A 25311-nucleotide genomic window follows, 5' to 3' on the forward strand; every position below is an offset into this window, starting at 1 on the left:
CACTATGAATAGAGTGGATGAATCAAAAGTCACCCTCTTCTATTCATAGAACACTTTCAGCCTGCCATTGCTTTATACAGGCTGCATCTGTGTCTGCATCTTGCCCATAATATAGAGTTTGTGTATGTTCAATATCACATCAGTGTGAACTCTGCAGGCAAACAGGACAGTGGAGTTATCACAGGCCTTTGGTGTTACAGCCTGGGGTTTTTTTTTCATTGGGAAAGCAGTAAGCCATTTCCAGCACCTCAGCACTGAAATCTATACAGTATAATGGCGAGGAGTGCTTGGGCATGCCGGAGGGTGAAGTATTACTGGGGGGAGGTCTATTGTTGCTGAGGTGAGTCTATTGTTGCTTTACTGTTGTAGGGGAATCGTATCGTTGCTGGTTGCTAAATGGTCCATTGATACTAACTGCTGGAAGGTCTATTGATGCTGGCTACTGGGGGATCTGTTACTGCCTGGGGGGATCTATTGTTGCTGGGAGGTCCTATGTTCCTGTGGAGGATTTATTGTTGCTGAGGTGAGTCTATTGTTGCTTTACTGTTGTAGGGGAATTGTATTGTTGCTGGTTGCTGAATGGTTCATTGATACTAACTGCTGGAAGGTCTATTGATGCTGGCTACTGGGGGATCTATTACTGCTAGGGGGGGCATCTATTGTTGCTGGTAGGTCCTATGTTCCTGTGGAGGATCTATTGTTGCTGAGGTGAGTCTATTGTTGCTTTACTGTTGTAGGGGAATTGTATCGTTGCTGGTTGCTGAATGGTCCATTGATACTAACTGCTGGAAGGTCTATTGATGCTGGCTGCTGGGGGATCTATTACTGCTGGCAGGGAGCATCGATTGTTGCTGGGAGGTATTATGTTCCTGTGGAGGATCTATTGTCGCTGAGGTGAGTCTATTGTTGCTTTACTGTTGTAGGGGAATCGTATCATTGCTGATTGCTGAATGGTCTATTGATATTAACTGCTGGAAGCTCTATTGATGCTGGCTGCTGGGGGATCTATTACTGCTTGGGGGGGGGGTCTATTGCTGCTGGGAGGTCCTATGCTCCTGTGGAGGATCTATTGTTGCTGAGGTGAGTCTATTGTTGCTTTTCTGTTGTAGGGGAACTGTATCATTGTTGGTTGTTGAATGGTCCATTATACTAACTGCTGGAAGGTCTATTGATGCTGGCTGCTGGGGGATCTATTACTGCGGGGGGGGGGGCATATTTTGTTGCTGGGAGGTCCTATGTTCCTGTGGAGGATCTATTGTTGATGAGGTGAGTCTATTGTTGCTTTACTGTTGTAGGGGAATCGTATAGTTGCTGGTTGCTGAATGGTCCATTGATACTAACTGATGGAAGGTCTATTGATGCTGGCTGCTGGGGGAATCTATTACTGCTGGGGGATCTATTGTTGCTGGGAGGTCCCATGTTCCTGTGGAGGATCTATTGTTGCTGAACAGTGTTTGGGGGATGGGTGGGGGACAGAGATAAAGGTGACTCGGAGGAGGGACAGGAGGAGTATCTGCAACTATTCCCTGAGAAAAATAGCCTGAGTTACAGCAGGCCAAAGTGTCATGTGGTGTTACCTTTTTTGTATCCAGAACAGGCAGATTGACATAGATAAACAGTTGCATTAATTCCCTATTTACTGATGATCTCTGTGTTTTGGCAGCCTTTCCTCTGAACAATAAAGCCGATTCTATGTAAGTAAACATCATCCTTACCAGCAGATCATGAGTCTGATTGACATGCGTCACCAGTAATCCTTCATCATACTTCACATTGTTGACTTTCACATCCTGCCATGAAGGTTTTGCTCTTATGGGAACTGATTTCAATCCTTCTTCTGGTTCTTGGCTTAATGTAACATAAAACCATTACATGTAAACATATACCATCAGCTTTTCATTTCATCACAATGAATAATTCATGTGCAGATCCAATATGCATGGCAATCCAAGCTTCTGATATAAAGTGCATGTTATAAATGACACTGCTAGAGCAATACATTCATAATGATCAGCATATGGTAAACCGCATATGACTCTCTCTTCTACATAACAAGAGCCAATAGCTAATAATTCTTATTTATAAATACAGCAAGAGTATACTTAAAAATGCAAAAACATTTTCTTTTAGATTTTATTTGGATAGAGTGGTGAGGGGTCAGAACCCCTGCCAAGTCTTTATTGCTGTCCATTAAGGGAGATTAAGAGCCCATTCACACTGCCACGACTTATGAGGCGACTTGTGTGCCCTCAAGTTGCCCCAAGTCGCTTGACATAGCAAAAGCAATGTTAATCAATGAGTGTCGTCTTAATTGGCACTACTGAAGTTGCTCCGACTTCTGAAAAGGGTACTGTACTACTTTGAGGCGACTTGTGATCCGACTTGTCCCATAGACTTCAATGGGAGTCGACTCCTTATCTTATTTGAAGCGACTTGTGATCCGACTTTCCATTAAAATGGTCCTTAACAAGAAAAAAAGAAAATTTTACTTATAATTATTAATAGCGCAGGCATATGGCTTCCCCCCTACCTGGGCGTTTTTGTTGCAGGCATTTATCGGGCATTTTTTTGGGTGTCTTTGGAGGCAGCCCCCCCCCCCCCCCCAGACCAAAGACATTTTTTTTTTTCAATAATTTTTTCAATAATTGGCTCTCTATCAAAAACGACAATTTTTAAGAAATTTTTTTTGTGTGATTGAGCATGACCCAGAACCATCATACAGTAAAACCTTGGTTTGAGAGTAACTTGGTTTGAGAGCGCTTTGGAAGACAAGCACATTTTTTAAATAAATTTTGACTTGATATACAAGCGATGTCTTGATATACAAGTAGCGTCATGTATAAAAAAGAAGAGAGGAGCCTCTAAAGTGTAGCAATATGGTTACATTTAATGAAGGTTCAATATTTAGCAACTCACATGGTTGATGATTAAAACAGGCACATCTAAGTATGCAGGCATCCGGGGTAAAGCTGTCCACATAGACCATCCTCTGCACAGCCATCTTCATCATCCCTTCCCGGCTGCACTCCACGAGGGATTCAAAGCCTCACTTTCAGATCACTCTACTGCAGGCTATTCTTCCCGGTCAGGATTGCAGACTGACAGTGGTGAGATCCAGTGGTTCAGAAGATGGTCTATGCGGACAGCTTTACCCCGGATGCCTGCATACTTAGGTGTGCCTATTTTAATCATCAACCATGTGTGTTGCTAAATGTTGAACCTTCATGAAATGTAACCATATTGCTACACTTAGAGGTGCCTCTCATCTCTCTTATATTCTGTAGCTCTGCTAGATTTTGCTTCTAATCCCCTTGGGAAGGCTGCATATTGTGGATGGACATTTTATGGTTACACAACCTATCCCATTGCTATAATCTTTGTATATAGACTATAAACTGAAGGACTTGTGGAAAGAATCATCTGAGTTTCCATTATTTCTTATGGGGAAATTCCCTTTGATATAAGAGTGCTTTGGATTACAAGCATGTTTCCAGAACTAATTATGCTCGCAATCCAAGGTTTTACTGTATTCTGATTGGCCAAATACAAAGTCGTACAAAGTCGTCTATCATACAAGTCGTGCTGAATACGCGCAAAGTCGAACTGAAGTCGCGCTAACAAGTCGCCCCTTATGAGGTGACTTAGAGGTCGCGGCAGTGTGAACCGGCTCTACACTCTCTAAAGTGTCCTGATCACCAATGTCACCAGCAATAAAAGGGAGGGTAAGTCAAAAGTTTTGAGTTGAAACCAGAACAGGAATGGTGGGAAATCTTCTAATGGATACACTTGTTTCCGAGACAACTGTCTAAGAGGGGATATCCCTCACACTGAAATAGTGCTGGCACAAGGTCAGCTAGAGCCCAAGGCAAACATGGCAAATTGGGCCCCCCAAGATGTATGAGTACTATTTGTCAGCCAGAATCCCCCCCCCCCCAAAAAAAAAAACAAAAACAAATCGAGCACTAATCTGCATGCTCACCTCTTAAGCACCCAGCTCAAATCCTCTTTTTCCCCATATGCCCCCAGCACAAATCTCTCCCTCCCCCAAAAAAAGAAACCCTTCCCCCTACTAGCACTAACTCTCTATCCCTCAAATTTCCCCTCTAAGCACATAGCTTCACCCCACCTCACTCCAAGCACAAATCCCACCCCCCCCCCCCCCCCAAAAAAACGAAATATTTTCCCTCCTAGCACAAATGCTTCTGTCGTACGACAGCCTCGCAAACGACAATCGTACACTATGCGTCCGCTAAAAATCGATCAACAAAGACCGCGCATGCTCAGAAACACTAAAATAGCACGGAAAAGGCCTGGCTGCCATTGTTTTTGTTTTGCACCATCTGATACGTAGCTAAGCAACCAGGAAGCTTTTCCCGAATCGTACGACAAAAATCATACGGTTTTGTACGCATTGTTGAATTCAATGTTAGTATTATGCAACAAAATGCAAACGATAAGTCGTCCGAATATCTGAACGTGTGTACGGGGCATAAGGCCCTTCTCCACCGATCGCTCAGTTTGGCCGGGCGGCCCGCATTAGGAAGAGTTCTGGTGGTTCCAAACTTCTTCCGTTTACAGATGATGGAGGCCACTGTGCTTATTTGGGACCTTCAATGCTACAGAAATGTTACCCAGATCAACACAATTCTGTCCTGGAGGTCTACAGACAGTTCCTGTTAACTGCGGGACCTTATATAGACAGGTGTGTGTCTTTCCAAATCCTGTCTAATCAACTGAATTTACCACTGGTGGACTCCAATCAAGTTGTGGAAACATCTCAAGGATGATCAGTGGAAACAGGATGCACCTGAGCTTTTTTTTAAATAAATTTGTAAAGATTTCAATTAAACTTTTTTCACATTGTCATTATGGGGAATTTTGAGGAAAATAATAAATTTAATCCATTTTGGAATAAGGCTGTAACATAACAAAATGTGGAAAAAGTGAAGTGCTGTGAATACTTTCCGGATGCACTGTAAGTGGCTAGAATAATGCTGATCATGAAACTGAGAATATCTGGGGGCAGAAGAAAATGAATGCGGGGGAAATCTCTGGACTAAAGTAAAACTTTAAAACTACTTCTGGTTTTATTTTATCTCTTAATGGTTTGTTCATTTTTATCTCATTATTTTTGGCCGACATTCTTTTTTAACTATGACGTGTATATCAGATTGTAGAAATTCCAAAAAAAAAAAAAAACCTTTGTAATTTCAGGTTGTTACATTATAAAATACAGTAATACCTATGGCAGATACTCTCTATCTGAGTCCTGCTGTAAAGGGCATTACAGGAGACTGATATTAGGACATATTCAGGTACTTACATGAGCTGCATTTAAAATACATTTAATGAGTTTGTAATTAAGAAAGAACTGTATTAATTTGTAATTTATTCATTTGTGTTTTTTACATCTTTATTGAGTTCAGGTTTATTGCAACTTGTGGAAAACAGATTCAATTATGCAGAAAATGTCTGCAGAACAATTTAAAGGAAACCTGTTCTTAGAAAACATGAAAGATGCCATTGCTGAAGATGCTAGCTGCCTGACTGCAGTTCTGAGGCACTGACCTGGAACAAGCACACAAATCAGGACTCCCTAAAGCCCCGTACACACGTACGGATCGTCGTCATACAAACGTTCGTCTTTTCTCCCCGGGATGTCGGTGTCTGTTGAAAAGTGCAAAGACAGCACAAGGACAGCACAAGAATTTTGTCCGCAGACTTCAGCTGACTGCAGAAGTGATGTCATGTAATGGTTAACTTTCCCTGTGTTTTTTATTTTCTGAGCATGCCCAGTCTTGCAAATCTGCGGTCTGTCGGCTGATTTCTGTACTGACAGGCGAACAATCGTCCGTTCTGGTGTCCGCAGACAAAAATTTTCATGTTTGCAAGAAAGACTCTTGTCCGCGGATTGTGCGCAGACAGCTGTCGGAGGCACCATACTAACACGCGTACAATCGGCAGATCTTTCGTCCGCCGACGTTTGTATGACGACGATCCGTACGTGTGTACGGGGCTTTACTTCATACCTGTTATGGGTTAGTGCAGGGCCGGTCCGAGGCGGGTGCACGGGGTGCATCGCACCCAGGCGCCGCGAGCTGAGGCAGAGGAGGGGCGCCGAAGCTCCAGTGACAGTGTCGGTGTTGTGTTCTAAAATTTAATACACAGCTGACAGAGAGGAGGCAGCAGGACTGGTTGCTTAGCTGGGAGGAGGCGGGATGGAGAGAAGACATTCTCGGGTCTGAGAGGAGGCGGGACGGATTGCTTAGCTGGGAGGAGACGGGACGGAGGTAGAGAAAAAATGTAATCAGCAAGCTCTGCATTATTACAATTATGCTCGACCTCCGTCCCGCCTCCTCCCAGCTAAGCAGTTCGTCCCGCCTCCGCCCCGCCTCCTCTCAGACCGAGGATGTCTTCTCTCCAACCTGCCTCCTCCCAGCTAAGCACTTCGTCCCGCCTCCGCCCCGCCTCCTTTCAGACCTGAGGATGTCTTCTCTGCATACCGCCTCCTCCCAGCTAAGAACTTCGTCCCGCCTCCGCCCCGCCTCCTCTTCGTCCTGTCTCCTCTCAGCTAAGTAATCAGCAGTCCCGCCTCCTGTCCTCTCTGTCAGCAGTGATGTAATGGCGCCGGCGGGGCGCCATTTTTAAATCTAAAGTAAACTGCAGTGGCCCAGCAGTGGCGCGTGCCTCTCATCACGGCCAGGTAAGACCCCTCCACAGCTTCTGACCACCTCCCCCTGTAGCATGCCCGCAGCCTCAGACGTCTCCCCCCCCTGTACCATGTCCGCAGCCTCAGATATCTCCCCCCTGTTCCATGTCCGCAGCCTCAGACGTCTCCCCCCCCCCTGTACCATGTCCGCAGCCTCAGACGTCTCCCCCTGTACCATGCCTGCAGCCTCAGACGTCTCCCCCTGTACCATGTCCGCAGCCTCAGACGTCTCCCCCCCCCCTGTACCATGTCCGCAGCCTCAGACGTCTCCCCCTGTACCATGCCTGCAGCCTCAGACGTCTCCCCCTGTACCATGTCCGCAGCCTCAGACGTCTCCCCCCCCCCTGTACCATGTCCGCAGCCTCAGACGTCTCCCCCTGTACCATGCCTGCAGCCTCAGACGTCTCCCCCTGTACCATGTCCGCAGCCTCAGACGTCTCCCCCCCCTGTACCATGTCCGCAGCCCCAGACATCTCCCCCCTGTACCATGCCCGCAGCCTCAGACATCTCCCCCCTGTACCATGTCCGCAGCCTCAGACATCTCCCCCCTGCACCATGCCCGCAGCCTCAGACATCTCCCCCCCTGTACCATGTCCGCAGCCTCAGACATCTCCCCCCTGCACCATGCCCGCAGCCTCAGACATCTCCCCCCCTGTACCATGTCCGCAGCCTCAGACATCTCCCCCCTGCACCATGCCCGCAGCCTCAGACATCTCCCCCCTGTACCATGTCCGCAGCCTCAGACATCTCCCCCCTGTACCATGTCCGCAGCCTCAGACATCTCCCCCCCTGTACCATGCCCGCAGCCTCAGACATCTACCCCCCCCCCCCCCGTACCATGTCCGCAGCCTCAGATATCTCCCCCCTGTACCATGTCCGCAGCCTCAGACATCTACCCCCCCCCCCCCCTGTACCATGTCCGCAGCCTCAGATATCTCCCCCCTGTTCCATGTCCACAGCCTCAGACATATCCCCCCTGTGCCATGCCCGCAGCCTCAGACATCTCCCCCCTGTACCATGCCCGCAGCCTCAGACATCTCCCCCCTGTACCATGTCTGCAGCCTCAGACATCTCCCCCCTGTACCATGTCCCCAGCCTCAGACATCTCCCCCCCTGTACCATGCCCGCAGCCTCAGACATCTCCCCCACTGTACCATGTCCGCAGCCTCAGACATCTCCCCCCCCCGTACCATGTCCGCAGCCTCAGACATCTCCCCCCCCCTGTACCATGTCCGCAGCCTCAGACATCTCCCCCCTGTACCATGTCTGCAGCCTCTAACCATCTCCCCCCTGTACCATGTCCACAGCCTCTAACAATCTCCCCCCTGTACCATGTCCACAGCCTCTAACCATCTCACCCCTGTACCATGTCCACAGCCTCTAACCATCTCCCCCTGTACCATGCCCATTTGGTGGGCACTGATCATGGCTGCATTTGGTGGGCACTGGTAGGCTGCATTTGGTTGGCACTGGTAGGCTGCATTTGGTTGGCACTGGTAGGCTGCATTTGGTGGGCACTGGTAGGCTGCATTTGGTGGGCACTGATGAGGCTGCATTTGGTGGGCACTGATCAGTCTGCATTGATGCATTGATCTCTTGTATCAAGTCTGCAGTCTCTTACCATCTCCTGTTTGGGGGCTCTGTCTAACAGACTCTCTAACAGATGCCCTCTCTGTGTCCATTAGATAGACCCCCCTCCAGTTCCCATTAGAGTACTCTGCTTCTCTTACTGTAATTTGTTTATTGTTAAGAGATCGTGGGAGTGTCCCGCGGTAAGGAAGACGTCTTAGGGGAGCATCTCTGTGTTTGAGCCATTGCCATAGAAACATTTGTAAAGGGGAGGAGTTAGTAAGATGACTACGCCCACGTGGGGGCGCCAGAAAAATTTCTGCACCCAGGCGCTTGTGACCCTAGGATCGGCCCTGGGTTAGTGACTCAGAAAGAAGTGAAACCACTGTACAGCATTACAGCCAGGGCAATGGTATATTCCAGTGGTCTCCAAACTGTGGACCAAGGGTTGGATTGGACCTTTGCTTGCCTTTTTTGGGCACTATTCTTCCACTAATACAAGACACGATTCCTCCCACTGACACCAAGAATGGGGCATAAATCTTTCCACTGACATCAACAATGGGTCACAATTCCTCCACTGACACCAATGATACAGCATTATTTCTCCCACTTACAGCAATGATGAGGCACTATTCTTCCCACTGACAACAACAATGGTGCACTATTCCTCCCACTGACACCAAGAATGGGGCATAAATCTTTCCACTGACATCAACAATGGGTCGCAATTCCGCCCACTAACACCAATGTTCTAGCACTATTTCTCCCACGGATAGCAATGATGAGGCACTATCAGTCCTTCAGTCATGCCAGGGTGCTAGGGGTAACCCTGGACTCTGCACTGTACTTTCAGGCTCACATCCAATCCTTGTCCAAATCATGCCGCCTTAACCTCCGCAACATCGTTAGAATACGGCCCTTTTTAACCAATGACACCACCAAGCTTTTAATTCACGCCCTGGTTATCTCTCACCTCGACTATTGCAACTCCCTCCTCATTGGATTACCCTTACATAGATTATCCCCCCTTCAATCCATAATGAATGCTGCTGCAAGACTTATCCACCTTACCAACCGTTCAGTGTCCTCTACCCCTCTCTGCCAATCCCTTCACTGGCTTCCACTCACCCAACAAATAAAATTCAAAGTGCTAACAATAGTTTACAAAGTCATCCACAACTCTGCCCCCAGCTACATCACTAACCTGATCTCAAAATATCAACCAAGCCGCTCTATTCGGTCCTCCCAAGACCTCCTGCTCTCTAGCTCCCTTGTCACCTCTTCCCATGCTCGCCTCCAGGATTTCTCCAGAGCTTCTCCCATTCTTTGTAACTCTCTACCCCTATATGTCCGACTGTCCCCTAATCTATCCATCTTTAGACGATCCCTGAAAACTCTTCTCTTTAAAGAAGCCTACCCAGCTACTAACTAATAACACTGTTTCACTTGCTCCATCAGCTCATCCCCCACAGCTATTGCCTTTTGTATCAATTGACCCTCCCTTTTAGATTGTAAGCTCTAACGAGCAGGGCCCTCTGATTCCTTTTGTTCCAAATTGTATTGTAACTGTAATGTCTGCCTTCATTTTGTTAAGCGCTGCGCAAACTGTTGGCGCTATATAAACCCTGTATAATAATAATATAATAATAATAATAATTCCTCCCATTGACACCAATGATACAGCACTATTTCTCCCATTGACAGAAATGATGGGGCACTTTTCCTCCCACTGACAACAATGGTGCACTATTCCTCCAGCTGACACCAACAATGGGGCATTATTCCATTAATTGATGCTTACAATGGGGCACTATTCCTCCCACTGACACCAATGACAGGGCACTATTCCACCCCCTAATAAAAAGATAGAGCACTGTTTACTCCCATGGACACCAAGACAATTTCGACTCCCATGACCACAGTCCACCCCTCTAAAGTCCGAAGAACAGTATACTGGCCCCCTGTTTAGAAAGTTTGGAGATCCCTGGTATTTTTGGAAGGAGAGGTTGGCTATGTATTAGGAATATATTGATATTAAAAGAATGTGATGTAAGGCAAAGAAGACATTTGGTGTATTATAAGAACAGAAGAAACTTTGCAAAAACTATTGCATTTTGTAAATGGACACACATCCCTATACATGTCATATAATGATCCCTGTACATGTCACCTATACACAGAGGAAACAGCCATCTTGTGGGTTGGATGGATCAGGGTAAATGATTGCTGGCTGTGTAATCACAATCTGCGGAATAACACTGCTGAGCAGTGCGGTATTGTGTTCCACTATCTCTTTAAAAAACTGAACATTGAAAGGTAACCATACTTACTATGAAGTCTTGAAAAAATTATCATTTTCCAAAATGTGAGCCATGTTTTCTGTGTGTAAATCCATTGTGACATCCCTGCAATGTATGAACATATAAATTATATATTTATAGAACTTGCTTGTGATAATCATAGATCTATAGTCAGACAACAAACATGCTTGGGATAAACAAAGATCTATGGTCAGACAACAAAGTTAACAAAAAAAAACAATACAAAAAAAACCAAAAAATGGGCAGACTCAATGGACTACTTGGTATTTCTCTATGTTTGTAACTTCAAATTAAGATGGCAATGCTTGCGAATACCGTATATATAATTGCAAATTTAATCAATTAACAGAGAATTACAAAAGCAAAGAGAATTAACATTTAGAAAACTGCAAATAGACACAAAGCTCTGGACTGGACCTCCAGATTTACTGTAGTTACTTCCAGTTCTGCTATGTTCTGATCGTGCCAGCCCGCGCTTCGATTAGAGCGATTAGAGCGCAATAGGCATCTCCGAAATGTATTGTACCCAGAAGAGCTTCTATTATTGTAACATTACCAGTAAAAAGAAAATTTGCTAGGAGATTAGCTTTTAATTGCATTAGTGACATATGCTGTCTGTAAAGTTTGTGTTGGCATTCCATCACTTCTGCAAGAATCAGAGCCTTGAGATTAGCAGATGAGTAAAGATGGACCAACTACAACCACATACTTACTGATCACCACTGCACTGGCGCACTTCTCCACTGACAGCTACTGCAATTGATTGGCGCTGCACCCACTCACTTCACAGACAACTACTACACCCACCCTCTTTTCAACCGACTGCACCAGCTCACTTTTCCACCGACAGCCACTGCACCAGCTCACTTTTCCACCGACAGCCACTGCACCAGCTCACTTCTCTACCGACAGCCATTGCACCAGCTTACTTTTCTACTGACAGCCATTGTACTAGCTCACTTCTCCACCAACAGCCATTGCACCAGCTCACTTCTCCACTTCTCCACCGACAGCCACTGCACCAGCTCACTTTTACTGACATTGTACCAGCTCACTTCTGCACTAATGGGCACTGCACCAGCTCACTTTAGACTGCCACATCCCCCACACACCTTTCCACTGAGAGCCACTGCATGGCACACTTCTCCACTGACTGCCATTACACTTGCATTATATTTTTTTGACTGCCACTGCACCCGTACACTTTATCACTGACTATGCCAACTCCAGCTGCACCCATGCCCTTTTCCCACTTTTCACCACTATACCAGTGTACTTCTTGATACTACTGATTGATACAAACTACTGATTGCACTATTTCTCTGACCGCTACTGCAATCACACTCTTCACTGCTGACTGCCCCTGCATCTGTATATCCTTTCCACTGTCCACCATTACACCGTACACTTCTCCAGTGACTGCCACTGCACTCAGAGCCACCGATAAGGCAGTACAGCTGTCCCTCCTATATGGGCTCCAGGCCTATCAATTCAACAGGGGGGTCTTGGTAACCACGGCCACTGATAAGGCAGTACTCCTCCTGTACGGGGATTGGGCCCCACCAGTTTAACAGAGGGCCCGGGCACCTGCAAGAGCAGCAGGGGCAATCCCTGAAAGCAATCTTTCTGTGGTCCCCCAGTCAGCTGGCTTCTCCACCTCTCCCTCCCACTGGTTTTCAGCTGCTGCAGGGGTAGCCAAAGGTGGATTTATTCCAGTGTTTGAACCCCCCCCCTGCTTCTCTGATCACCTCCTCTTTACACTGCTCCATTTCCCACCTTCGCAATGCTACTGGCTTCCTATTTTCTCTCTCCTGCTTGCTTCAGCTGCTGTGAGGCACAGGGAGATCAGTTTCAAAATGGAGACAAGGGAGCTACTAAACATGTCATATTTAATGAACCTTTCCTTTCCTGAAAGAACAGAGTGAGTGACCAGTATTGATCACTCCTGAGTTCATTCACAATTGAAGCATAATAAATTGTGTATACTATGCTTTAGTTTGTGAATGAACAGGGAGCCTCTATACCGAATGCATCCTGTTCATTTATCTGTACTGCAACTGAGGCTACAGGAAAGGGGATTGAGGAATCTATGTCCTCAATCACTTTCTCTATCTCAAAAGTAAGCCATCAGGGGTCTGTCACCCTTCCAACAGGGTTGTTAAAAAATAAAAAAAGCTTTAAAAATTATTTACCACCTCAATACTGGGCACTTTCACCCCCTTCCTTCCCAGACAAATTTTCAGCTTTCAGTGCTCTCGCACTTTGAATGACAATTACTCAGTCATACTACACTGTACCCAAATTACATTTTTAGTATTTTGTTCACACAAATAGAGCTTTCTTTTGAAAGTATTTATTCACCACTGGGTTTTTTTATTTTTTGCGATATAAGCGAAAAAAGAGTGAACATTGTGAAACATTCTTTTTGTTGCAAAAGAAACCCAATAAAATCAACTTTCTTCATACATTTAGGCCAGAATGTATTCTGCTACATGTCTTTGGTAAAAAAAAAATCCTGATAAGTGTATGATAATAGGTTTGTGTGAAAGTTAGAGTCTACAAGCTAGGCTACGTATCATTAAAAAGTGATCAATCCTAAAGTACTAACTACCTATCTCATTTCTTGAGGCCCCAAAATGACCCCTTTTCGTAAAGAGGACAGTCCAAGGTATTTATTAAAAGGCATACTGAGTTTTTTGAAGTTACAATTTTTTGCCAACAATAGTTTGGGTGATGAAGATTGTTTTTTTTCTACAAAATTGTCATATTAACAAGTTATTTCTTACACATGGCATAGATAAACTTGGAATTACAACCAAACATATATTCTTCTACTCCTTCTGAGTATGGCAATACCACATGTGTGAGACTTTTTTACAGCCTGGCCACATACAGAGACCCAACATCCAAGTAGCACCCCCAGGCGTTCTGAAGGCATAAATTACACATTTCATTTCCTGAGTACCTATTACAATTTTGAAGGCCCTGGAGCACCAGGACAATAGAATTACCCACAAAATTAACCCCATTTTGGAAAGAAAACAACACAATGTATATTCTACGAGACATAATGAGTCTTATGAACATGTAATTGTTTTCCACAAGTTTTTGGAAAATGTGGAAAGAAAATGAAAACGTATTTTTTTTCCCACAAAGTTGTCAATTTATAAGATATTTCTAACACATAGCATGTACAGATTTGGCAGATGATCATAGACAGATGTGGCAGATGATCATAGGCAGATGTGGTGGATGATCACGGACATATGTGGCAGATGATGTGCGCCAGATGATCACGGACAAATGTGGCAGATGATCACGGACAGATGTGACAGGTGAACACGGACAGATGTGGCAGATGATTACAGACAGGTGTGGCAGATGATCAATGGCAGATGTGGCAGATGATGTGCACTAGATACGCGCCAGATGATCACAGACAGATGTGCCAGATGATCAAGGACAGATGTGCCAGATGATCACAGACAGATTTGCCAGATTATCACGGACAGATGTGGCACATTATCACGGACAGATGTGCCAGATGATCACAGTCAGATTTGCCAGATGATCACAGACAGATTTGTCAGATGATCACAGACAGATATGGCAGATTATCACGGACAGATGTGCCAGATGATCACAGACAGATTTGCCAGAATATCATGGACAGATGTGGCAGATTATCATGGACAGATGTGCCAGATTATCACGGACAGATGTGCCAGATGATCACAGACAGATGAGCCAGATGATCACGGACAGATGCGTCAGATGATCACGGACGGATGCGCAAGATGATTACGGACGGATGCGCTAGATGATCACGGACAGATGCGCCAGATGATCATGAACAGATGTGGCAGATGATCATGGGCAGATGCGCCAGATGATCACGAACATATGCGCCAGATGATCACAGATAGATGCGCCAGATGATCACGGACAGATGCGCCAGATGATCATGGACATATCCGCCAGATGATCACAGACAGATGAGCCCGATGATCACGGACAGATGAGGCAGATCATCACGGACAGATGCGCCAGATGATCATGGACAGATGCGGCAGATGATCACGGACAGATGCAGCAGATGATCACAGATAGATGTGGCAGATGATCTCGGCAGATGCGCTAGATGATCACGAACAGATGTGCCAGATTATTTTACTGGGACAGATGTGTGGCAGGTGTTTTCACTGTGTTGGGGACACTATGTTGGGGACACTAGCTGGGTGATCAGTGAGTGAAAAGCAATAAAACAGCTCAATACTCACTGATCCCCAGCTGGCAGCACAGATCCACTCTCCTTCTCCTCACTGTGTGAGGAGAAGCAGAGCCAATCGCCGTTACAATGGCTGTATTGCCATTACCTGATAGCTGTAATTGGACACAGCCGTCATGAGATCTGGAGGGCCAATCGCAGAGCCCTCCTGCCAAGCGGTTTTGGGCTGTATCCGGGGGACACAGGCACACTGAGATCACGCAGCTGCGCGTGCACGCGGCCGTGTGATCTCCCTCTTTTGAAGGACGTTCAGGAATGTCCACTCAGAAGGCAGAAGCTCCCACCCGGCAATTTATATGCATTGGCTGGGTGGGAGGAAGTTAAAATAATTAGGGGCTTGTTCGCACATGCTTCGATCTCTGAAGAGCGATTCATGTTCAGACTGGCTCTTCAAAGACCATTTGCCAGAGGTGTTGTATCGCCTCCTCACCACCTGCTTTAACCATTTCAACAGTTGCAGGGTGCTTGCAGAACAGTGCTATTCACTGGAACAGGGGGTATAATTCCTGCATGTGTACACCTCCAGCTGCTGCCACTGCAGCTAATAGGGGTAGCAGTTGGGAGCAGTAGAAGCGCAGCTTAACCATGGAGTTTTACCACCTCCCCAACCTCACTTTCACACAGGTTCTTTGGCCATGTAAATGAGTGGTTTGTTTATGCGTCTGGGGATACTGTACAAATGCAACCACAGGTCCAAATTTGACAGGGGTGCAGACATGAATGAATGGCCCAAGCGCACTCTGTCTGTGTTTGGGGCAGCGGACTTGCACCCACATGCCTGTCAAATTAGAACATAGTCTAACATAGGCTGCCTGCACACAGCTCCAGCCACTTAAGCAAACTGCTGATGCAGTCCTCATTCACACACAGAGCTTTATTTTATTCACTCAATACAGTTTTATCTTTTAAATTAAGCAGGAATGCTGTAAGTTATGTTGTATTTGTGTCCGCTAAAAATGATTTAAAGGGATTGTAAAGGCAGAAGGTTTTTTTTTTTATCCTAATGCATTCTATGCATGATTAGGATAAAAAAAACCTTCTGTGTGCACATCTTTATCCAGTGATGTTGCGGGAGTTTCTCAGCTGCCTGGGACTCCCCTCTTCATTAGCTGAGACAGCAGCACTGTGCGATTGGCTCCAGCTGCAGTCAATCAAAGTCAATCAGCCAATTTGGGTTGCGGCTCTGTGTCTAATGGACACAGAAAGCTTTGACTTGGCTCGGGTACCCCCTTGGTTTGGGCACTCAACAGGAGGGAGGGGCCAGGAGAACCAAAGAGGGACCTGAAAAAGAGGAGGATCACTGCACAGAGCAGGTAAGTATAACATGTTTGGTTTTTTTTTGGGGGGTTTTTTTATGAGACTTTACAATCACCTAAATTGACAAATACTGCATGGCACACTTCTCCACTGACTGCTGTCACTGCACCTGTGCGCTTCTTGGCTGACTACCACTGCATATGCATCTTTTTCACTGACCACCTGCAACCGTACACTTCCCTGTTGACCCTCTGTGAACTTCTATGCCAGCTCCCACTGCACCTGCACACTTTATTGCTGACTGCCCCTATGCCATCTCTGACAACAGTCACTTCACCTGTACAGTTCATGGACCTCCATCACAACAGAGCACTTCTCTGCTGTACGGATGCAGTTCTGCACTGACTGTCACTGTACCATGCACTTCTCAATTGACCGGTAGTGCAATACTCCACTGACTGCCAATGTAATAGTACACACAGTACAGTATACTTTGCTACTGATCTCTAATGTGCTGGACACTTCCCCACTCGCCGCCAATGTAATAGTACACACAGCATACCTCTCCACTGATCTCTGCTGTGATGGACACTTCCCAACTCGCCACCAATGTAATAGTACACACAGCATACCTCTCCACTGATCTCTACTGTGCTGGACACTTCCCCACTCAGCACTAATGTAATAGTACACACAGCATACCTCTTCACTGATCTCTACTGTGCTGGACACTTCCCCACTTAGCACCAATGTAATAGTACACACAGCATACCTCTCCACTGATCTCTACTGTGCTGGACACTTCCCCACTCGCCACCAATGTAACAGTACATACAGCATACCTCTCCACTGATCTCTACTGTGCTGGACACTTCCCCACTCAGCACCAATGTAATAGTACACACAGCATACCTCTCCACTGATCTCTACTGTGCTGGACACTTCCCCACTCACCACCAATGTAATAGTACACACAGCATACCTCTCCACTGATCTCTACTGTGCTGGACACTTCCCCACTCAGCACCAATGTAATAGTTCACACAGCATACTTCTCCACTGATCTCTACTGTGCTGGGCTCTTCTATATCTATACTGACCGCCAACAGAGGAATTCTCCAATGCATCCACATGGGACTGCTGCCTAGCACGCATAATCAGAAAATCAAACAAAAAAACTGAATTTTTGTAAAATCTTACCTGTAAAATTCCTTTCTCTGAGTCCTCCGACAGTCGCCGCCACTTCATATTCATCACTAATGGGGTTATTGACCTTTGCTCCGTAGGAGTAGCTAGGCAACAAAATAGTTAATATCAAAGCTTTTAGCATATCCCACCCCTAGGGGGTGGTCCCCTCAGTCAATACCTCCCTGCTTCCTGCATTCCCAACTCAGTTTCAGTAGCATAGCAGTAGAGTACATAAACAAACCCCAAAAGAGGGGCGGGGGCGGCGACTGTCGGAGGACTCAGAGAAAGGAATTTTACAGGTAAGATTTTACAAAAATTCAGTTTTCTCTTACGTCCTCCGACAGTCGCCGCCACTTCATATTCATCACTAATGGGGAAGTCCCATAGCAGTGTAAACATGAGGGGTGGGAAAAAAAGCAGCCGCGCCTAAAGTAACGCAGTACCCACATCAGAAAAAGGAACCTTACCAAGGTAAGAAAACCAACTGGGCAACATGAAAAAAACTTGCTCAACAGAAGCAACAACCCAGGAAAACAAGTAACCTAGGGATAAAAACATCCCAACAGCCAAGGGCCCAAAACAAGGGACCCTAAGTCACTGCCGCACTAAGAACTTTGCGGCCAAAGGAAGCATCTGCCGATGCCTGAACATCCACCTTGTAGAATTTTGAGAAGGTGTGAACGGACGACCAAGTCGCCGCCTTACACACCTGGGCCACAGAAGCCCGATGATGACAGGCCCAAGACGTACTCAGAGATCTGGTAGAGTGCGCCTTCACAGGCATGGGAGGAACTTGTCCCTTCAAAGCATATGCCTGCTCAATGGTCTGTCTGATCCATTTGGCGACGGTAGAAGCCGACGCCGCCATGCCCTTCCGAGGTCCCTCTGGAAGGACAAATAGAGAATCCGACTTGCGAAAGGATTTAGTCGATGACAGGTAAACCCTGATCGCCCGAACAACATCCAAGGAATGCAAAGCCACCTCCTTCGGATGTGTAGGCTTCGCACAAAGCGAAGGCAAGACAATGTCCTCATTGAGGTGAAAGTCCGAGATCCTTTTCGGAAGAAAAGACGGGTTAGGTCGCAAGACCACCTTATCTAAGTGAATCACCAAGTATGGAGATCTGCCGGACAAAGCTGCCAGCTCCGACACTCTGCGAGCCGAAGTGATCGCCACCAAAAAGGCAACCTTCTTGGACAACATAGACAACGAGATCTCCCCGATCTTTTCAAAAGGAGCACGTTGCAACACGGACAGAACAAGGTTCAAGTCCCATGGAGGCAAAGGCTCCCTCCTAGGAGGGGCCAGGTGTCGCACCCCTTGAACAAAGGTGCTAACCAAAGAATTAGACGCCACAGGGCGCTGAAAAAGAACGTCCAGCGCAGAAATCTGACCCTTAATAGTGGCCAACGCCAACCGCTGGTCCACTCCAGTTTGGAGGAAATCCAACACTCTCGATACCGAGTACGAGCGAGGGGAATACCCCCTGGACTCACACCAGGCAAAATACGCCTTCCAAGTACGGTAGTAAATCTTCCCCGAAGAGGCTTTTCTAGCCTTGATCAAAGTGGGAATGACCTCAGGGGAGAGACCCCTATCCTTCAGGACCTGGCTTTCAACAGCCAGGCCGTTAAAGCCAGCGACTGTAAAGCAGGATGGAAGATCGGCCCTTGAGACAGGAGATCTTCTCGAAGAGGCAGACGCCACGGAGCGTCGACCGCCAGATTCACGAGGTCTGCGTACCAAGACCGGCGAGGCCAGTCCGATGCCACCAGAATCACCGTGCGCGGTTCCGAAGCCAACCTGCGAAGGAACCTGGATAGCAGTTGAATCGGTGGAAAGGCATACATCAGACGATACTGACTCCAGGACGTCACTAACGCGTCCGAGGCGTCTGCCCGAGGATCGCGCGTCCTTGCTACGAACCTTTCCACCTTGTTGTTCAGACGAGACGCGAACAGATCCACATCTGGGGACCCCCACTTCACTCACAGCATCTGAAAAACATCCGGGTGAAGGGACCATTCTCCCTGGTCCAGGGTCTGGCGACTCAGAAAATCCGCCTGCCAGTTCTCCACTCCCGGAATGTGAACCGCCGTTATCTCCGGGACGTGCGTCTCGGCCCAAGACAGAATGTCGGCCACTTCCCGAGCCGCGCGGGCACTCCTGGTGCCCCCTTGGTGGTTGATGTAGGCCACCGCTGTGGCATTGTCGGTCTGCACCCGAACCGGACAGCCTTGAAGTCTGTCCGTCCAACGCAGAAGGCAGAGACGTATTGCTCACAATTCCAGAATGTTGATCGGAAGGGAGGATTCCTCCCCCGACCAAGTTCCCTGGGCAGACAGAACGCCCAGGACACCACCCCAGCCCGACAGGCTGGCATCCGTGGTGATCACCGTCCACGACAAAGGACGAAAAGACTTGCCCCCCGACACCGCCGGGGACTGGAGCCACCACAAAAGACCCCTTCGGGTGAGGCGGCTCAACGAAATCCGCAGATCCAGAGATTGCGGACGCCCGTCCCACTTGGCCAGGACCTCCGCCTGAAGATCCCGCGTGTGAAACTGGGCGAAGGGAATCGCCTCGAAAGCCGAGACCATCAAACCCAGACACCTCATACACGTCCGGAGGGACGAGCACTGATTGTCCCAGAGGGACCTGACTTCGCTCTGAAGTGTCTGGAGCTTGTCTTCCGGCAGGAAGACCTTCGCTTGAACAGAGTCCAGTATCATTCCCAGGTAGGGAAGACGAACGGACGGACACAACGTTGACTTTGGGAAATTTATCGTCCAACCGAACTCCTGCAGAGTCTGCATCGTGATGGACAGGTCGTTCACCAGGCCCTGACTGGTCGCAGACCGAATCAAGATATCGTCCAGATACCCCAAGACAGAGATGTCCTGGGCTCTCAGTAAAGCCAGGACCGGCGCAAGCACCTTGGTGAAAACCCGCGGAGCCGAAGCGAGACCGAAGGGTAACGCCACAAATTGGTAGTGATCTTCCGCAATGGCGAATCGAAGGTACCTCTGGTGACCCTCGAAAATTGGAATGTGAAGATACGCATCCTTCAAATCGATGGAGGCCATGAATTCCCCCGGAACCAGGGCAGCCACCACCGAGCGCAGGGATTACATACGATACTTGCGAACCCGCACAAAGTGGTTCAGAGCTTTCAAGTCCAGAATCGGACATACCTTGCCCTCCTTTCTGGGCACAGTGAACAGATTGGAATAGAACCCGCGAAATCTGTCCCGATGAGGCACCGGAAAAACCACTCCCTGGGCCCGCAGGTCCCGCACCGCCAGGTGCAGATCCCGCAAGCGCTCCGGAGCCAGCTGAAGGTTTGAGGGGAAAAATCTGCCTGCCGGCCGAGAGAGAAACTCGATCTTGTATCCAGATCGAACGATTTCCTGAACCCACCTGTCCCGAATGCGGTCCAGCCAGGGTTGAAGAAAACCGAGCAAACGTCCCCCCACCCCAGAACCGGGTGAGGGCGTCCCTTCAGGCCGTATTGTTATGGGCAGCGGACCCGGACTGGCCGGACTTCTGCTTACCCGTCCACGGCTTCTTCTGGGAGCCTTGTCCCTTGAAGGGCTTGCCCTTATAGTGCGACCGAAAGGCACGAAAGGACCCCTGAGAGGGCCTAAAGGAGGTATTCTTCTTACCGCGAACAAACTTATTCTTGTGAGTCTGGGGCAGGAGAGTGCTCTTACCCCCAGAAATACCCTTTATCAGAGTATCCAAAGATTCGCCAAAAAGGCGAGATCCCGCGTAGGGCAAATTAGCCAAAGTCTTGCGAGATGATTGGTCAACCGACCAACATTTCAGCCATATCAGGCGACGGTTCAATACCGCCACACTAGAAAGACGCGCAGCCAAAGGGACCAAATCCAAGTCCGCATCACACAAATACATGACACTCTGATGAATCTGATCCACCATAGCCAAAGTTGTCGGCGGGGCAGAGTCAGCCACCAGGGTGCGCCTGAGCACCTGCGTCCAATCCGCAATAGCCTGGGCTGCCATAATGGAAGCAAAAATCGGCTTCAGCAGAGAGCCAGCAACCGTATAAGAATGACGGGCCAGAGACTCCAATCTCCTGTCCGCAGGGTCCCGGAACACCGGGGTATCCTCAGCCGGGATCGCAGTGGATTTATTTAAAATCGCCACTGCATGATCCACCTGAGGCGGCACACACCAGCGCTCATCCGTGGCGGGTGTAAATGGATAACGCAGCTTGAACCTACTCGGCACAGCAAAAGGCTTTTTTAAATTGCGCCATTGCTCATCAACCGCGCACTGAAATTCCGCAGAGCAAGGAAAAACCTGCAATGTTTTGCGTTTCCTTTGCGTCCCATAAGAGGACATTAAAGCAGGAGGACATGGTTCATCCTGCAAATGCAGTGTTTGCTTGATAGAAGCAACCAACTCATCCATGAGTACAAGCTCTTCAGACGAGCCAGGGGGAGAATTGTCAACCCCCTCCACCTCAGCCTCCCCCTCAGACCCCACAAGGTCTAGAGATGAGTGAGACCCTGAGAAGGGCACTCCAGCCATAGCAGCCCCATCGCCCTCTGAATCAGAGGAAATTGACACTCTGGGCCGTTTTTTGGATCGATCAGCCACCAGCATCTGCACCTGAGCAGCCAAATTTGCCACAATAGTAGCCAGATCAGCCCCCTCGGGGGAAGCAGCAGCCCCTTGGCCCCCCACCAAGGCGGGAGGAAACTTACAATCCTGAGAATCCATGCCCCAGTAGTATTAGGAAAAAAGGAGTACTGCCCCTTTAAGATCGCGGCGAGCGTAGCCCACCGCACCCACTGAATACACCGACCCCCACAGGGATAAGAACACTAGGCAAGGAATACAGGAAAATGGAAAGGTAAAACCTGGAGAGATCACACTGGCTGCTGCACCGATCGCTGTCCCAGAGCAAAAGGAAGTGATGCAATGACTGACCGCCCCTGTAAAGCCTATGTAAGGCTACACAAACATGGCCGCCCGGCTGAGGATTCCATAGGCAAATAGAAAATGGCGCCGCACATGTGGCCAGATCGATCGCCGCTAAAATGGCGGCGTTTGGCGCCAAAACGGCGCGCCTACCACACTGGACCGGCCACCATAATTCTGCCGCAAAAAAATGGCGGATCGCCGCAGCGATCGCCGCACATCATGTCCAAAACCAGACTGCTTCAGGTATGCAATCAGCAGAGCAGGAGAGCCCCCCCCCTCACAGCCCACACACAGGCAGGAATTCCACACAGGAACTGACAGGGAGCTCAGCAGCCACACAGACATGCAGGGTCACACAGTCCCAGACTGACACCCAATAGACAGGTCCCCACATAGAGATACACTTACCAGTCCGGATGGCGTGAAGAGCCTGCTCCAGCGACCAAACCGCTGTACTGAGGACAGGGAGTGTCGCAGCCGTGACGCAATGGAACTGCGGTGCGAAACCGCAATGGCGTCCAGTGAGGTAGCCACCTCACCGACAGCATCCCTGCAGCGAACAGGGATGGGTCGTTCAATGTGCCAGGGAAACCTGTGCTGAACGCTCGATGGCAGGCTGGGAAGCCCCTGGCCCTGAGCCCTGGGATCCAGGGTGGCCAGGCCGAGACCCAGCTCCGCACGATCATCTTCATCAGAAGAAGCTAACTAATGCTGAAAATAAACAGCTAAGTAAAAGAAAGAGAAAAAAACTCCAAATAAAATCAAAAAGAGAAAAGAAGCTGAGACTGAGAGCCCCAGCACAGGAACAGCCAGCCTACTCCTAAGCTAGGCATTAGAAACTGAGTTGGGAATGCAGGAAGCAGGGAGGTATTGACTGAGGGGACCACCCCCTAGGGGTGGGATATGCTAAAAATTTTGATATTAACTATTTTGTTGCCTAGCTACTCCTACGGAGCAAAGGTCAATAACCCCATTAGTGATGAATATGAAGTGGCGGCGACTGTCGGAGGACGTAAGAGAAATATTGCTTTTAGAACGATCATGCAATAATCTGATCGTTAGTACACATCTTATGAGAACCGATCACAACAGTTCATGCAAAATTATTCAGAAGGACAAACCTGAAAATTGCGATACCAGAACATACGATTTTTGTTTAATCAGTACAGTATTCATCTGAGAAAAATCAGAAAACCAAAACCACGCATGCTCGGAAATGAAAGAATACATTACAATACAATACATTACATCACTTCCGAAGTTGTATTCTGTCATACGAGATTTTTTTTGTAACTTTAGTAACGCCTTAATATTTGATACGAGAATAGCATGCAAAAAAAAATTAATAATTCCTCTGATATTCTCATCTCATTTTCTAAGAACACAATATTTCATCCTGTCTGATGAACCGAAACGCTTTTCTAGTTATTGTGAAAAATTTTATTCTATATATTATGTGCTGAATAAACATAAAATAGAGGCAATAAACTCACTGATAAAATTATTTTTCTAACAGTTCTATAGCTATGATGGTAATATATTTCTCTATAATGGATACAATGCTATATATGGTGTGTTTGACTTTACATATACAACTAATTCTCTGTAAGGGCTCATTCATGCGGCCGTAAAAAATGCATAATTTTTTATTTATGGATCTGAACACAGCAGCATTGTTTCCAATAAACATACAATGTGTTCAAATCTGTAACGCAAAATCCAAAAATCTGCATTTGAGGACATATGTGTGCATTCTCGTACTGAAATTAAAAGAAGAGGACATGTTTACACTTACAAAATAGATCTAAAAGCAAGTATCATATAACGCAGGAACCTTTGTTCCAATAATTATCAGTTACATTTTTACGTCCATGTGAACGAAACCTAATCATTTTTGTTTTTCTCATTATCCAAAAAAAACCTATTGATAAAAAAGAAACATACAAAGCATATCACACATGACATCTGATGATGCATTTGTACCTGTTAAGCTGATTTCAGTATGTTTAGCATCACACTACGACTTCCATTAGAATTACAGCAGACTCAGGGTGAGAGTGACTTCCGGCAGCAGAGATGTGTACTGTGTCTCCAGAGCAACGGCCCCAACCACTGACAGAGGGAGGGGGAGGATGTATACTAAAGAGACATTCCTACAAAGAAGGGGGTGTTCTATGCTGGTAACATTAATTTATCAGTTAGATATATCTCAGGAATCATCTTCAGATATTCATTTAAAAAGTGTAACAGAAAAACCTGTTGGAAAGCTGTGTTGGTACAGTCGGTTGCTAGGCAGAGAACAGCTTCCATTGAATGGAGTTCTGTATAATAGCAGGGTGTGGACTGGAGTTTAACCACTTTAAGACCGGAAGATTTTCCCACTTAATGACCAGGCCCTATTGTGCGATTTGACACTGCGTTACTTTGACATCCTTTTTTTCCAAAAAATAGAGCTTTTTTTTGGTGGTATTTGATCACCTGTGTGATTTTTATTTTTTGCGCTATAAACAAAAAAAAAAGCAACAATTTTGAAAAAAACAAACAAAAAAAAACCCAATATTTTTCACTTTCTGCAATATAACACTCTCAAAAAAATAATAAAAATAGGAAAAATCAAAATTTTTTAACATTTTAGGCCAATTTGTTTTCTGCTACATATTTTTGGTTAAAATAAAATCGCAATAAGCATATTTTGATTGGTTTGCGCAAAAGTTATTGCGTTTACTAACTACGGGAAAGATTTTTGTCATTTTTAATGAGCTCTGTGATCTTCCCAGGGAGAAGGATGGTCGGCTGTGTTTACTTCAGCTGCCCTTCCTTCTCTCTCAGCGGGGAACGATCGAGAGTGTCAGGTGGCAATCGGAGCTGCCTGACACATGCATCGGCTGACGAGCTCCCCCCCCCTAGCTGCAGGCGCGCGACCAACGTAGAGCTACGTCGGTTCGCGCAAGAGTGCCGTGCTGCCGCAGGTGTTCTGTCAGAATACCTCTATCTATCAGATTCTGCAACCGGAAGTGACGTT

The 25311-nt window shown here is 47.2% G+C and overlaps 1 protein-coding gene across 1 annotated transcript in view; it reads right to left on the bottom strand.

Annotated features, from left to right (window-relative positions):
* Positions 1–24368, bottom strand: part of VWA3A (von Willebrand factor A domain containing 3A) — a 112066-nt gene extending 87698 nt beyond the window's left edge. The window contains exons 1-3 of the mRNA XM_082261287.1: positions 24273–24368; positions 10612–10686; positions 1716–1848 (exon numbers count right to left, since the gene is read on the bottom strand). Coding sequence (XP_082117413.1) covers positions 1716–1848; positions 10612–10676 — 198 coding nt within the window. The 5' untranslated portion in view covers positions 10677–10686; positions 24273–24368. The remainder of the gene's footprint in view (positions 1–1715; positions 1849–10611; positions 10687–24272) is intronic.
* Between the last annotated feature and the right edge of the window lie 943 nt (positions 24369–25311).

This window comes from Pelophylax lessonae (genome assembly GCF_965119305.1).
Source record: "Pelophylax lessonae genome assembly, chromosome: 6".
NCBI lineage: Eukaryota > Metazoa > Chordata > Amphibia > Anura > Ranidae > Pelophylax > Pelophylax lessonae.